The sequence below is a fragment of the Hippocampus comes genome, unplaced genomic scaffold (genome assembly GCF_001891065.2).
Source record: "Hippocampus comes isolate QL1 unplaced genomic scaffold, H_comes_QL1_v1.1 scaffold322, whole genome shotgun sequence".
NCBI classification, from domain to species: domain Eukaryota; kingdom Metazoa; phylum Chordata; class Actinopteri; order Syngnathiformes; family Syngnathidae; genus Hippocampus; species Hippocampus comes.
Genome location: NW_017805137.1, coordinates 136,544 through 151,585, shown reverse-complemented (window position 1 = coordinate 151,585; position 15,042 = coordinate 136,544). Strand labels below are relative to the sequence as shown.

At 40.7% G+C, this 15,042-nt stretch overlaps 2 protein-coding genes across 4 annotated transcripts in view; both read left to right on the top strand.

Annotated features, from left to right (window-relative positions):
• The window catches only part of LOC109514221 (MAGUK p55 subfamily member 7-like), a 15,700-nt gene extending 11,039 nt beyond the window's left edge, over positions 1-4,661 (top strand). For all 3 annotated transcript variants that reach the window (XM_019867131.1, XM_019867129.1, XM_019867130.1), the window contains exons 2-5: positions 3,624-3,777; positions 3,950-4,068; positions 4,224-4,301; positions 4,534-4,661. In XM_019867131.1, the coding sequence (XP_019722690.1) occupies positions 3,741-3,777; positions 3,950-4,068; positions 4,224-4,301; positions 4,534-4,647 (348 nt within the window). In that variant the 5' untranslated portion in view covers positions 3,624-3,740 and the 3' untranslated portion in view covers positions 4,648-4,661. The remainder of the gene's footprint in view (positions 1-3,623; positions 3,778-3,949; positions 4,069-4,223; positions 4,302-4,533) is intronic.
• Positions 1-11,172, top strand: part of LOC109514093 (MAGUK p55 subfamily member 7-like) — an 18,253-nt gene extending 7,081 nt beyond the window's left edge. Inside the window, exons 2-20 of the mRNA XM_019866902.1 lie at positions 30-161; positions 514-595; positions 888-973; positions 1,246-1,320; positions 1,586-1,782; positions 2,131-2,195; positions 5,003-5,137; positions 5,538-5,680; positions 5,953-6,027; positions 6,293-6,489; positions 6,774-6,838; positions 7,275-7,295; positions 7,934-7,966; positions 8,751-8,921; positions 9,002-9,082; positions 9,447-9,540; positions 9,626-9,734; positions 9,866-10,009; positions 10,258-11,172. Of these exons, the coding sequence (XP_019722461.1) occupies positions 30-161; positions 514-595; positions 888-973; positions 1,246-1,320; positions 1,586-1,782; positions 2,131-2,195; positions 5,003-5,137; positions 5,538-5,680; positions 5,953-6,027; positions 6,293-6,489; positions 6,774-6,838; positions 7,275-7,295; positions 7,934-7,966; positions 8,751-8,921; positions 9,002-9,082; positions 9,447-9,540; positions 9,626-9,734; positions 9,866-10,009; positions 10,258-10,437 (2,085 nt within the window). The 3' untranslated portion in view covers positions 10,438-11,172. The remainder of the gene's footprint in view (positions 1-29; positions 162-513; positions 596-887; positions 974-1,245; positions 1,321-1,585; positions 1,783-2,130; positions 2,196-5,002; positions 5,138-5,537; positions 5,681-5,952; positions 6,028-6,292; positions 6,490-6,773; positions 6,839-7,274; positions 7,296-7,933; positions 7,967-8,750; positions 8,922-9,001; positions 9,083-9,446; positions 9,541-9,625; positions 9,735-9,865; positions 10,010-10,257) is intronic.
• The last annotated feature ends 3,870 nt before the right edge of the window (positions 11,173-15,042 follow it).

The window sequence follows — 15,042 nt, the reverse complement described above, 5'->3', positions numbered from 1 at the left end:
TCTTGTGCTATTCATGCACCCCCTTCTAGAGCCTTCTGTCAGTCCACGATGTAGTTGCACAGAAAAGCTATGAGCCTGAACTACCTCCAATGCCCGAAGACTTCAACGATGACGAGGATTCCGTCAAGATCATAAGGCTAGTTAAAAACAAGGAGCCTCTGGTAAGTTACTCGTTATCGCATTTTCAAACCTTTACCTTGTTGGATACAAAGTCTTGTGCCTGCCGTTAAACTAAATCCAGGCACAAGACGGTGTTGGCAGCCATGTTGTGTTATGCTTTAATGGACTTCCTGTCCTAGGAAAGGTTTTTCATGGCCACGTTGTCAACTTTATCCGTTCATCCTTTTTTCCTTTAATGCGATGGCACATATTGACACGTTGATTTTTATGCCTCTTGGTGCTGTTTATATTGAACTATCTCAACAAATGTAATTTACTTTTTAGTCAAAGTAAGTAGCAAAAAAAGCTGAGAGATGATGTCCCTTGAACTAAATATTAATCCCCTTTTTGTAGGGAGCTACGATAAAGCAAGATGATTTTACAGGAGCCATCCTTGTGGCCCGAATCATGAAAGGAGGGGCGGCAGACAGAAGTGGTTTGTTTCAAGTCTTCAATTTTCTTGTACATACCAAAACTGTGCTTGAGTTTATGGATCTGGCATTTATTTATTTTTTTTAAACTCATGTGTGTTGTGGCTGCGCTGTAATTACTCTGGGTTAGGTGTGGGTAACTGGAAACGCTTCTCTGAAGTTTTTTGGGGGGCTAAAAAGATGATAATGTAATCGTCAATGTCAATAAACTAATCTTGTGTCGTCAAAATTTCCAGTAAATGTCAAATAAGGTACTCAAATTTCAGTGTGTAGACTGTGATTTGTTTTGTGTAACAGGCCTTATTCATGTTGGGGATGAGCTGAAGGAGGTCAATGGAATCCCTGTGGATGACAAGAAACCAGAGGAAATTATTCGTATTCTGGTACGACTCGTCTTTGGACCCCTCCATTTCCTTTGTCAAACTAAGACCTCTCATTTGTGAGGCAAATGCTTCCTTTCCACTCATCCAGGAATGTGTGACATATCTGTTCACTTGCCTCCCTCTCAGTCATTTTTCTTGGCGCTTTGACCACTTGCATGGATTTACGTAAGGGAATCTGTGTCCTTGTAGATTTTCCAGCCGAACAGTCCTCCGATTAGATATGTGTTAGTCACGTAACCCACTGTTGCTATTTTGTCTCTTCTAATATTCAGGCTCAGTCACAAGGGGCCATTACCTTTAAAGTGGTTCCTGGGGTCAAGGAGGATGTATTGGTCAAGGAGCCAAAGGTAGGCCGTCGCCGCTTAAGTTATTGCCGTACACTGACTGACAGTTTAAAATAGAATTTTAATTGTTGCTTTCACAATAAGTCTCCTCTCAATTCATAACCCGCTAACTTAGCAAGCCGGAGCATCATCACATTATTTTATTCAATTATTGTTTAGGGACCGCACTCTTTTTTTCGACAAAATAGAATGCTTGCTTCTAGACTTTGAGGAAAGTAACAAGCCATTTTTTTTCCTGTCCCTTTCCTCTTCTCACTTCTGTGTTCAGATGTTTGTGAAGGCGCTCTTTGACTACGACCCAAAAGACGACAAAGCCATCCCATGTCAGGAGGCCGGACTCGCCTTCAAAAAGGGCTCCATTCTTCAGATCATGAGCCAAGATGATGCAACCTGGTGGCAAGCCAAGCATGAAGGGGATGCTAACCCCCGTGCTGGCTTAATCCCGTCCAAACAGTTTCAAGAGAGGTGCGAAATCCTCTCCACGCCTCTGCCCTAAGATGCACAAAGACCAATTTTTGTACAATTCTGTGGAAAACTTCATAATAGCGTGTTCTCGGGTGGCCGTTAATATGAATTAGATTCAAAGTGCAACCACATGTTGTGTGTTTTGTTTCACTTAAACACTCCATCACTTCTATATCCTGTTTTTTTTTTAATCACGAATCACCACACACACACACACACACTCCCTTGTTGTGGCAGGGGATGTTTTTCTCCACCACCCCCACACAAACACACACACACACACACTCCCTTGTTGTGGCAGGGAATGTTCTTCACCACAGCCTGACCATATGATTGTCTATTTTACAGGAGACTTGCGTTGCGAAGTCCTGCTGCAATTCTCCCGATTCACAGGTCTTCACTTCGACGGTCCCGTAAGTTTTTATTGCATACGATCAAGACGTGTATGCCTTGAATCCAATGGTGTTGTTATGAATACACGATACAATTTTATTTATTTATTTTTGCACGCTTCTTAAAGTCATAATTACACATCATGCAGTCAAAATAGTTGAATGATTAAAGCCATTCTGATTAGAAAAATAATTCTAATAATGAATTCAATGTAACAATTATGTGAAAGAAAAAAACGGCGGCGCTTGTCGCATTGTTGGGAAATAATGGCCATGTTGCAGCATTTGTCCAAGTTGTCCCAGCAGTCGTCTTGTCTTAATATATCCACCAGATGGTGGTAGAGCCTTTTTAAGACCTCTGAATGGATGTTGGGAAAGGCACGTCAGACAAGTAAGCAGTCAAGTGTACCTTAGCCACAAGTGTCTGTATACTCACCCATTATACTTTGTCATCTGAATTGACACTTCTTTTTAAAATTTCCCAGGTGGTCTTGTGCTGGCCGTTGGAAGGCTTCCTCAATGGGGAAACACCATTTATGAGAGTGGACAATATTGAGTCAGTCCTCCATGCAACAAAAGGCACACTGCTCATATTACCTTTAGAGGAAAGGTTTTTCATGGCCATGTTGTCGACTTTATCCGTTCATCCTTTTTTCCTTTAATGCGATGGCACATATTGACACGTTGATTTTTATGCCTTTTGGTGCTGTTTATATTGAACTATCTCAACAAATGTAATTTACTTATTAGTCAAAGTAAGGCGCAAAAAAAGCTGAGAGATGATGTCCCTGGAACTAAATATTAATTCCCTTTTTCTTGACACTTCTTTTTAAAATTTCCCAGGTGGTCTTGCGCTGGCCGTTGGAAGGCTTCTTCAATGGCAAAACACCATTTATGAGAGTGGACAGTATTGAGTCAGTCCTCCATGCAACAAAAGGCACACTGCTCATATTACCTTTAGACTAGACTTAGCACGCCTTAACTTCCACCCCTTCCATTGTCTGCTATCCAGTTTACAAAAATACCCTTGCCCATTTGCCTTCCCTCTCAAACATGAATTGCTTTGGGGTTTACGCCTCAGATCCTCTATTTTGAGAAACCTTTTATTTACCTCGGGCATTTACTGGAATGGAATGTACAGCACAAGGCTTGCTCACCGCAATAAACCAGACATGCAACATGTTTCACGTCTAGTTGACTGACTTCAATCAATTTGAACACAGTCTGTTTGTACGCCCATTACCCGAGCATTGATAGAAATACCAATGAAAGCAATACCAATGAGCCACAACGGCGCTGATGTCACGGGGAACACCCTGGGCTGTCATAACAAACAGTTATAAGATCAGATCACCCTGACCAAACACGCAAACGATTCGCTGGAGATATTTAAAACAGGTTAGCAGCAAAGGCACCCTGTGATTATGCTCGAAAAATCTCCTCTCGCAGGTTTCCATGGCATAAAACGTGTCCGCAAATGCAGTTGGTCTTTGGGGAGAGCTGCTGAGGAGCTCACAACCCTCTTGCCATTTTCCACAGCCTGAGGGGAGGTAATTGGCAGGAGCCATGCCTGCCCTGACCACCGGCGTGGGCCACGAGCCAGGTATCAAGCCGCTGATACACACAAATCGAAAAGATTCTCTCATGTTTTCTGTCTCTGTAATGTCTCGCGCTTTTGCTCGATTGGCATTATTATAACGTGATTTCTTTCAAGCAGTCAAGTGGTTCCTGGTGAGCTCCCGTGTACGAAAAACTCGCCTCTGCTTCTTTTACAGGGCTGTATGAGTTGCTCGCAGCTTTACCTTCAAAACTGAAGCCCCATGCCAACCACCCAGAGGAGAGCAACTTTCTCCAGGGCATGTTTGAGGAGAAAAGCCTCCATTCATTGTTCATGGTAAAATAAACCGTGAAGTGATATTTTTGTTTGTTTGTCAGATGAACAGTTTTATCCCATTTGGAACTTTATCGTAGAACGTTGTTGTGTGTAGCCATGGGACACTGCGCATCCTTTTCATTCCCGCCTACTAATTAAACCAACTGCCATTTCAGATTCATGAAAGGCTGCAGCATTACGAAGAGAGCAAACCCACTCCTGTCTTAAACAACGCTGCAAGTCTGTGCACTCAAGTAAGTGGTTGAACATCAAATAAAGCGCATGATTTATTTGAGCACAACAAGTGCATGTCCTTGGGAGTGCGAGTCCAGACATCTCCAAAAAAAAAAGCACCTCACCTCATTTGTTGAGCAGCTCTAGCCAGCTAGCCAGCTGGATGAGTAAAATAAAATGAAGTACTGTAGTTGCATGTTGAATCTATATTCCCATTAGGCTATAAATTGAAGAAACATTTTTTTCTTTCAGTTGTCCGAGGAGCTTCAAGACGAATCAGCTACAAGAGAAGTGAATGAGCTTCTCAAGCTTTTGGCCAAGCCCCACTTGAAGGTGAGGATTTTTTTAGTTATTATTCAAACATAAAATGTTATCATTTGCTCTTGTTAAAGTCATAATTACACATCATGCAGTCAAAATAGTTGAATGATTAAAGCCATTCTGATTAGAAAAATAATTCTAATAATGAATTCAATGTAACAATTATGTGAAAGAAAAAAACGGCGGCTTTGTTAACAATGTGTTTTTTTTTTGTTTTTTTTTTAATTTATTTTTTTTATCTACACAGTTGTTCCACATTACTTTGGTTCTTTAGACGAGCAGAGGCTTCGACCTGCCATTCAAATATCAGTGCAACAAGCCAACTTGTTGTGTAAAGCAGACTCAAAAAAAAAAAGTAGTCTTTGTGCGGGCAATTAATAGTATGTTTTGCTTTTTCAAGATGATGTGGCTGTAGATCGTGGTAGGTGTTTTCCTCTTTTTCCTTTTTCCTCTTCGGTCTTCTGTTCAGTTTGTCATCCAACTTTTTCACTAACATGCTCAATTTCATTTCCTGCTTCATTTGCTGTTTCTCACAGCTGAGGAAATTGAAGGTACAACTCAATTCACACCTCTCATTGAATAGGATTTTCATTATGAGCATTTAATAAATGGTCATGCAATAGGAAAAACCTAACGTTTTAATTTTTATAATGTAATCGAAAACCCTTTTTTTCACTTCTCATGATCTTTTATATTGTTACAACTAATTCAACAGCAAATTTTAATCACAGCTCCCGTTGTGTCCCTAATCATATTTTTGACGCAGGTTTTTTTTTTTTTTTAAACTCATGCATGTTGTGGATGCACTGTAATTACTCTGTGTTAGGTATGGGTAACTGGCAACGCTTGTCTTAAGTTTTTTGGGGGCTAAAAAGATGATAATATAATCGTCAATGTCAATAAACTAATCTTGAGTATTCAAATTTTCCAGTAAATGTCAAATAAGGTACTCAAATTTCAGTGTGTAGACTGTGATTTGTTTTGTGTAACAGGCCTTATTCATGTTGGGGATGAGCTGAAGGAGGTCAATGGAATCCCTGTGGATGACAAGAAACCAGAGGAAATTATTCGTATTCTGGTACGACTCGTCTTTGGACCCCTCCATTTCCTTTGTCAAACTAAGACCTCTCATTTGTGAGGCAAATGCTTCCTTTCCACTCATCCAGGAATGTGTGACATATCTGTTCACTTGCCTCCCTCTCAGTCATTTTTCTTGGCGCTTTGACCACTTGCATGGATTTACGTAAGGGAATCTGTGTCCTTGTAGATTTTCCAGCCGAACAGTCCTCCGATTAGATATGTGTTAGTCACGTAACCCACTGTTGCTATTTTGTCTCTTCTAATATTCAGGCTCAGTCACAAGGGGCCATTACCTTTAAAGTGGTTCCTGGGGTCAAGGAGGATGTATTGGTCAAGGAGCCAAAGGTAGGCCGTCGCCGCTTAAGTTATTGCCGTACACTGACTGACAGTTTAAAATAGAATTTTAATTGTTGCTTTCACAATAAGTCTCCTCTCAATTCATAACCCGCTAACTTAGCAAGCCGGAGCATCATCACATTATTTTATTCAATTATTGTTTAGGGACCGCACTCTTTTTTTCGACAAAATAGAATGCTTGCTTCTAGACTTTGAGGAAAGTAACAAGCCATTTTTTTTCCTGTCCCTTTCCTCTTCTCACTTCTGTGTTCAGATGTTTGTGAAGGCGCTCTTTGACTACGACCCAAAAGACGACAAAGCCATCCCATGTCAGGAGGCCGGACTCGCCTTCAAAAAGGGCTCCATTCTTCAGATCATGAGCCAAGATGATGCAACCTGGTGGCAAGCCAAGCATGAAGGGGATGCTAACCCCCGTGCTGGCTTAATCCCGTCCAAACAGTTTCAAGAGAGGTGCGAAATCCTCTCCACGCCTCTGCCCTAAGATGCACAAAGACCAATTTTTGTACAATTCTGTGGAAAACTTCATAATAGCGTGTTCTCGGGTGGCCGTTAATATGAATTAGATTCAAAGTGCAACCACATGTTGTGTGTTTTGTTTCACTTAAACACTCCATCACTTCTATATCCTGTTTTTTTTTTAATCACGAATCACCACACACACACACACACACTCCCTTGTTGTGGCAGGGAATGTTCTTCACCACAGCCTGACCATATGATTGTCTATTTTACAGGAGACTTGCGTTGCGAAGTCCTGCTGCAATTCTCCCGATTCACAGGTCTTCACTTCGACGGTCCCGTAAGTTTTTATTGCATACGATCAAGACGTGTATGCCTTGAATCCAATGGTGTTGTTATGAATACACGATACAATTTTATTTATTTATTTTTGCACGCTTCTTAAAGTCATAATTACACATCATGCAGTCAAAATAGTTGAATGATTAAAGCCATTCTGATTAGAAAAATAATTCTAATAATGAATTCAATGTAACAATTATGTGAAAGAAAAAAACGGCGGCTTTGTTAACAATGTGTTTTTTTTTGTTTTTTTTTTTAATTTATTTTTTTTATCTACACAGTTGTTCCACATTACTTTGGTTCTTTAGACGAGCAGAGGCTTCGACCTGCCATTCAAATATCAGTGCAACAAGCCAACTTGTTGTGTAAAGCAGACTCAAAAAAAAAAAGTAGTCTTTGTGCGGGCAATTAATAGTATGTTTTGCTTTTTCAAGATGATGTGGCTGTAGATCGTGGTAGGTGTTTTCCTCTTTTTCCTTTTTCCTCTTCGGTCTTCTGTTCAGTTTGTCATCCAACTTTTTCACTAACATGCTCAATTTCATTTCCTGCTTCATTTGCTGTTTCTCACAGTTGAGGAAATTGAAGGTACAACTCAATTCACACCTCTCATTGAATAGGATTTTCATTATGAGCATTTAATAAATGGTCATGCAATAGGAAAAACCTAACGTTTTAATTTTTATAATGTAATCGAAAACCCTTTTTTTCACTTCTCATGATCTTTTATATTGTTACAACTAATTCAACAGCAAATTTTAATCACAGCTCCCGTTGTGTCCCTAATCATATTTTTGACGCAGGTTTAAAAAAATGTCCTCACCTTTTTTTCTTTTTTTTTTTCTCCGACATCAGGTTCTGAGAGATTTTCATGTATTGGTTTTGAAGGTTGACTTATCCACCTGTTGCCCATCTTAATCCTTAATAGCTAAATAGGCGGCTGGGTCCCTATTTCTGTCCTTTGTGCCTCTTCTCTTCCAATACGGCTAACCCGTCTCTCTTCTGGCCCCTTTTTTCTTTCTTTCTTTCTTTCTTTCTTTCTTTCTTTGTTTCTTTCTTTCTTTCTTTCTTTCTTTCTTTCTTTTCTCTTCACCAGAGGATGCTGACTTTATTAGCGGATCCCGTCTAGGTGAGAGAGTTACCTATTCTTTTCTTCCTTTCGTTCCTCTATCTGCAAAAATAACAACCAATATACCGTGTTAGCTTTTGTCTCAATTTCCCATTTTAAATGTTTCCGTCATTCATTCACTCTGGAAAACATTTAAGTTTCCTTTAATTCTAACTTCATAGTGGATGGAAGTTCTCTCTACAAATTTCCAAAACATTGAACTGGATATCGACAGCTGCAATCACTGCGGCCCTTCACCGGGAGGGAGCAGAACAATATTGATGGGTGACATTCAAAGGACACATTTCTGTCCTGTCTTGAAAACTGTCCACTTACCTTTTAACCATCTTTGTTGTCATCAGCAGAATCCCCCCACTTGCTTTCCTTCCTTTTTATTTTGAACCGCAACTCATTTCCGTTTCCTCCATATTCTTCTACTTTGGTGACCAATCAAACTATTTGCTTAGTCTCTCAACCCAGGGTATTTATATTTAATATTACATAAAGCACCGTTTGTGCTTTGAACAGTATTGGTCACACATGATGAAGCCCAAAATAACACACCTCAGCTGAGTTTTATATTACGATTTGTGGTATTGGACATTAAACCATGAAAGCATTGGCCAGAACATTGAAACCACTTAGCTCCGGGCTTATTTCTGGTTGTATTTGTTGGCACGCTAACAGGGATGGAGATATAGTCTTTGTATAGACTTTGTACTTTAAGTTCATCTAGGATTTACAGTTCACTTTTTTAAATTCTCCTTTCCCTTTTTTTTTCCCCTCTTCATTATGACGTCGGTAGTTGGGTTCAGAAGAAGCTTCCGTCTCAGCAGGAAAGACAAGAAGACCAACAAGTCCATGTACGAGTGTAAGAAGAGTGCAATTTACGACACAGCAGACGTTCCCACTTATGAAGAGGTCACGAAATACCAGAGGCAGGATAGAGCTAAACACCGACTGGTGATCTTAGTCGGTGAGTCGTGTGTTTTCAAACTGGCGGTCATTAGTGATCAATCCTGGGAAGATGGACAACTGCGTGTTTGCCGTCTGCAGGACCCACTGGAGTCGGCTTGAATGAACTGAAGAGAAAACTTTTGATTTCTGATCCACAACACTTCAGCGTGACCATCCCACGTAAGTTGACTTTTTGTCTTTTGTCGATGATATATCATTGAAATGACCCAAACATTCCCACCCCGATATTCAATGTACCGTAGCTTGGGGGGTGGGGGTGTGGGGGGAGGGCAAAAATTTTGTGGACAATTTAGAAGAAAAATAATGGGCAGGAAAAAGAATTGTGGGTAACACTGTCAGACAGAATGAACATCAAAGTCTAGTGATGCAATAATACATAGAGGGAGTCGCTAGGCCAACCAAACTGTAGCCTGAAGATTTTCAGCAATGTTAAGAGTGAATTACTTCACATGGTTCGCTGCCCAACAGTGAGTCAGAGTCTGAAATTGAGGTCAGCAAGCCTCTGTCTGTCTCTCTCTCTCAGACACAAGTCGGCCCAAGAAGAACCTGGAGAATGATGGTGTGGAATACCATTTCATCTCCAAACATCTTTTTGAGACGGATATTCAGAACAATAAGTAAGCAACTTTGTAGCTGACACAATCAAACATTTCCCCTCCCCACAAAAAAACCAAATGCGTATATTTACCTCTCACCTCTCAGGTTCATCGAGTTCGGCGAATACAAAGGCAATTACTATGGGACAAGTTTAGACTCAATACGGTCGGTCCTTTCCAAGAACAAAGTGTGCCTATTGGACGTCCAACCTCATGTGAGTGGCCCAAAGTTTTCCTCAGCATTTTCTCGCTCATGTTGTACTCATCTGCTGTCTTGCCGCATACAACAGCTGTTAACACCATTCCCGTGGCCTTGCAATTAACGGAACTTTTCTTTGTCCTCCAGACATTAAAGCACCTGCGGACGGCGGAGTTTAAACCATTTGTAGTTTTCGTGAAGCCTCCTACGATCGAGAGACTGAGGTTGACGAGAATGAATGCAAAAGTCATTTCAGGCAAGGATGACAAGGGATCTGCTAAGACATTTACGGTGAGCGCAGAATACATGCACAGAATGGAGGAGTGATCTTTTTTTGTTAAAAAAACAATTTAAGCAAATGTATTGATAGTTTGTCCATCATGTGGAATATGACCGAGTATAAAAAAGTAGTGATCTTTGTCATGGAAATGGTGTAGGCCGAACAGATTTCAAATCATTCAATCCAGGCACATAGTAATAGTTAGACTGCATCAGCCCTTGTGTTTCACCTTCCCCTTGTTTTTCCACACGTGCTCCAGGAGGACGACTTTCAGGAGATGCTGGCAACTGCCCAGACAATGGAGAATCAGTACGGGCATCTATTTGAGAAGGTTATAGTAAACGATAACCTTTCGGAGGCCTTTGGCGAGCTGCGTGCGGCACTAAAGAAAGTGGAGCTGGACACGCAGTGGGTTCCCGTGAGTTGGACTCACTCCTGAGACGGTCACAGACTGTGTGAAGCGTGAGAAACATGAAGGCTTTGCCAGTCGGTCTGCATTCTGGTGGGATTTGTGGCAAGATAAGAAGTAGTCAGGTCTCGATTGCACTTTGGGCCCAGGCTCTTTCCAGGATGTGAGCACCGATTTAGATTGTCGTCTTGGATGCAAGATGAAGTGGTTCATTCCAAACCAGAATGCTGAATGAGCCCGGACTGCCGTAGTGGCAGCAACCTCGCCAGCACATCGGCAGCACCGCCAACCAGAAGCCTTTCTTAAAAGATGAGACTATTAGAAACCAAAGGAACCGTCACATTTCTTCTTGGTTTGAAAACTTACATGTACATGCCTGTAAAAGTATGCAAGGAGGGAGCGGGGGGACCGTCTTATTATAATTTTTATACTTCTGAAATGACTTCCACTGCGAAACATTATTTGGTACATTCTTATAAAGGGCTGTACTTGTTGAATTTTTATGAAAAAAAAGTAATATATTTTTTAATACTTTTTATTTTTCTTTTTTTTTTTTTTAACATGTCATACGCATATCATCAATGATCTCGATTATTCATTAACTCTTACGCGGACTGTGTACTCACAGTTATCTTTGCATCGTTGTCCTCACACAAGCCATTTTTCAGGGATTCTAGCCACTCCTGACTGCATTGAGAGTCTAGTGTGATTTTCCCCTTTTTTCCGTATAGCCTCAATGACACCCCCCCCCAACCCTTTTTTATGCTGTCGATATTTCACCTTTGGTTGATAGTTAAATCTACACAATTCTTCCATGCTAAAGTGAATGTTGTCGTCTGGCAAAGAGGAGATTTGAACAAGTACCACTTTGTGCCTGGTTCAAGTCATCATGCAAATAGTTTTCGAAGCATAGGCCGCATGCTCACCCGTGACCTTAAAGATGAACGCGGTAAATGGATAGATTTTATATTCGCTTATTTATTGAAGGGGAAATTTTATGTGCCAGATTATGTTTTTACGAAACTTTAAAAGTTAGGCCGTTGCATATTGTTTCCAGCTTTTGCGCTACGATGGATAGCTTTTGATCGTAGCTTTGGATGAACTTTACATTATCACAGTTTAGTTTTTTTTTCACAGCCTCAACTGGAAGATGTCATAAATCCAATCCCCACAAGGGTATGTAAGGGACTTTTTTGTACGTATTTATTTTTTAGGTGTTCTTTCTGTTGTTCAGTCGACCTAATAATCAAACAAAAGGAACCTGTAATCACATTTCCAAGTTGCCCTATCGGACCGGGGTCACTTCTTCATATCTGTACATCTACATTCATAAACCAAACTGTACACACCAGAAAGCATTTCTTGCCATAGGTACATTGCTCATTCTATTGGCTACATTTTATATATATTAAAAAAAAAAAAAAAAAAAAATCAAACCATTCAAAGCTTTTTGTCTTGACTTTTTGTGCGAGAGAACAAGTGGGAGTTTTGTGCAAAGCACTTCTCAATTTGACAGTGTCAATCCAAGAAATGAGGTTTGAGTCCGTAAGAGGGTGTGTAATAAACTCGCCATTCTCATTATCGATTACCATGTCATTATGACAACGGTATCCCCTGGCTGTTTGTGGGGGTTTGAGGTGAGGCACAAATAGCACAACTCCACGAGTAGTTGACGCCCAAGCGGCCCACCGAAAAATGTTCACAATCGCCTGTAGATGCTACAGGATGATGGAAAAGCAGCACTTTTTGCTTGACGTTTCCCTGAGCGTTTTTCTCATCACAGGCTGACAACCCATTTCTATTCCACATGGCTGCCTTTATCTGTTTCCCCTAGAGTTTTTTTTGAATGCGTCATCTTAATAGTTTTAGCCACTCCAACAAATTCTAGCTTTGACCCTCTTACTTCTCGTCATCAGCCTCGTCAGGGGCCCGATCCCTCGTAAATCATCAGACATCTGTCCGTGAGAAGCTGCATGGCACGCGCCTGAAAACACAACCCTGTCCCTGCAGCCTTGCACTTAATAGGAATGGACGTGGTGACATTTTTGGCAGTGGCGTGTTGAGGCAGGAGGAAGACATTATTCAACAATGTGTTTTTCCACAGGAGAACCCCCCTCAAAATGGCCAGCATTAGGGGGGATATTTAATTTGCTTTTCCCTTGAAGCTTGTATTTCCATTTCAAAAATGCCATGTCAATGAACAGTGGCCTCGGCCACAGTTTAACACTCTGCAATTATGCACAAACCACTGAAATGGAGGTCCACTGTTTGCTTATGTGCAAATTAATATTACCCTTTCCCACATTTTAACAGACTGAAATTATATTCTTACACTTGTGTGCATTTAGCTGTAATCATAGCGGTCTCTTTCTGTATGATGGCACACACTATTCATTTTAGATTCACGACTGTTGATATGATTAAAGCCTGCCGATATAAGGATTTTATACCAATGTCAAGCTGCAGTTAAATTGTTTTTTTTTTTTTTTACTCTTCACACGTTGGTACTTACTGTATCTATATCTCTTAAAAGCCATGTCATCTCTGGGATTCTTTCACAATATTGCATCACCTTTCTATTGTCAGGCTCACAGGTGAGATGAGGTGAATTCCAGTTGACTTTGGACTTAAAAGCGAGATACAACCTACTGCTCGATCACAGGGCACTTTTAAAACAACAACCGGTCACAAACACATTCACACCGATTGCCATTTTTACCTTGAGGATGAATATAGTATCTACTGTATTTAATTAATGGCACAAGGTGCAAGTCCAGCTCACCTTAATGTGGACATACAAGTGCTGTAGAAAATGGATGCATATTTTTCAATCCCTTTATTATAATAATGAATAGGGTTGTTGGGGAAAAATCCGCCTTGTACTTCGCTAATAGCAGAAACTTGCTTGTCTTTTAGCTTATGGAGAATGGAAGCTGCAATAATGTCATATCAAACATTGTTTGTCTGAATGTTTTTTGCACAGTTCGTTGACATGGGTGTTCCTTTTCCCCAAGTTCAGCGCTCACCGCCTTCATAAACAGCCACTAGATGGTGCGAGAGTCTTTTTAAACTTTCTAATTTGCACCAGGCAAGCTGTATTGAGGCCAGCTGACAGTAGTCCCAATTGACCTATAGACAACATTGTAAAATCTGAATTGGGCATCACTGAACCGTATATTTCTTTAGGTTTGTCCTTTATGGGCTCTCTCGGCCTTGTAAAACGTCCCAGGTATTCATCACTGGACATGGGGAAGAGCTTCCCAAGAGGAAAAAGAGCACTTATCACACATGACATCTTGTAGTATTACACTTCCTAGTTGTTCACACACACCGTACAGAAACGGAACAGAAGACAAACAGCCAGCGGACTTTGAACATGAATTTCAAATCCGATTCATTAAAGTAACACGTCTAAATGCTCATATCATTTAAGACACATCAGCCCGCACTATTGATTCCCCGGGCAGATTGGATACTGTGTATCTATGGCAGCATTTATTTCGTCCAACAGATGGCCCTGCAGGCCTTGACCTGTGACCTTGCTTCTTAAACGCTGATACCCTTATGCTAAAGTGTATTTAAACCATTTTTTTAGATGGAAATAGGCAGAATCACTGAGTTCTAAACCTTTTGGATGATGGCTCTCGACTTGCACACAGTCTCAAATGCATCTCCTTCAACTTGTCAAAGATTCGATGCCCTTTTAAGAACCCCATTAAAGTATCATTGTTTTTCCAAACTGTACCTGCATGTTCTATCAAAGTTAACAGCCCCAGCACAGCACTTAAAAGCGGAGAGCGTATAAACCATGCACAGCTGTGGAGGAGAAGAGCTACGTTCACACGAAACACTGCGTATAGATCTCTTTTGATCGGACGATGATTTCAGCAGATCTGCTAATAACTTCCTGGCCGCATGTTTGTGCATTAGGCTAACATGAAGGATTTATGCCGTACTTTTCTGTCTAAGCGTGACCATTTCCTGTTGGATTGCGTCAGCAATGACAACGACTAATGAGATGAAGACACTATGGTAAAACATTAACTGTGTTTGTATGAAATAGATGTACATGCTGTTTTGTTTTGGTTTGTTTTGTTTTTTGCATTCATTTCCAAACAAATTCTCAGCATAGCTGTATTTTTGACTGTCATTGTTTCAGAGTGACTTTTGTTCCAGCCTCATTTCAAGAATCTCGAGCATCTTTACCCAGATGTTTTGTCGGAGACTCTGGGGAAGCCGGGGAGGGGTGGGGGGGTGGGGGGTGTTGCCACTTGCCAGCAGTCTCCGTACTGGACACACTGATACAGAACCAAAAGCCAAAGATCTGTTGCTATTGGACGAGCTCCTCATTTCCACTTAACATCAAGAGTGAAATTTCCACTGGATTTTTTTGGGCAGAAAAAAAAATGGAAGGTGTAGTGTATGCGACTGACAAATTAGGGCTTATTTGTTGGATTACAATGAATTCATCCACAGTTGAGCAATTTATTATCCAGCACTGACTGAAAAATGACATTTTCTGTGGGAATTGACCATGTGTCAAAAATTGTGTCTGACATATACAGGATCCCGTTAAATATGTAGATATCATAGGTTAGATTTATTTTAATTGGTGTTTCGAGGTGTGCTGGAAAG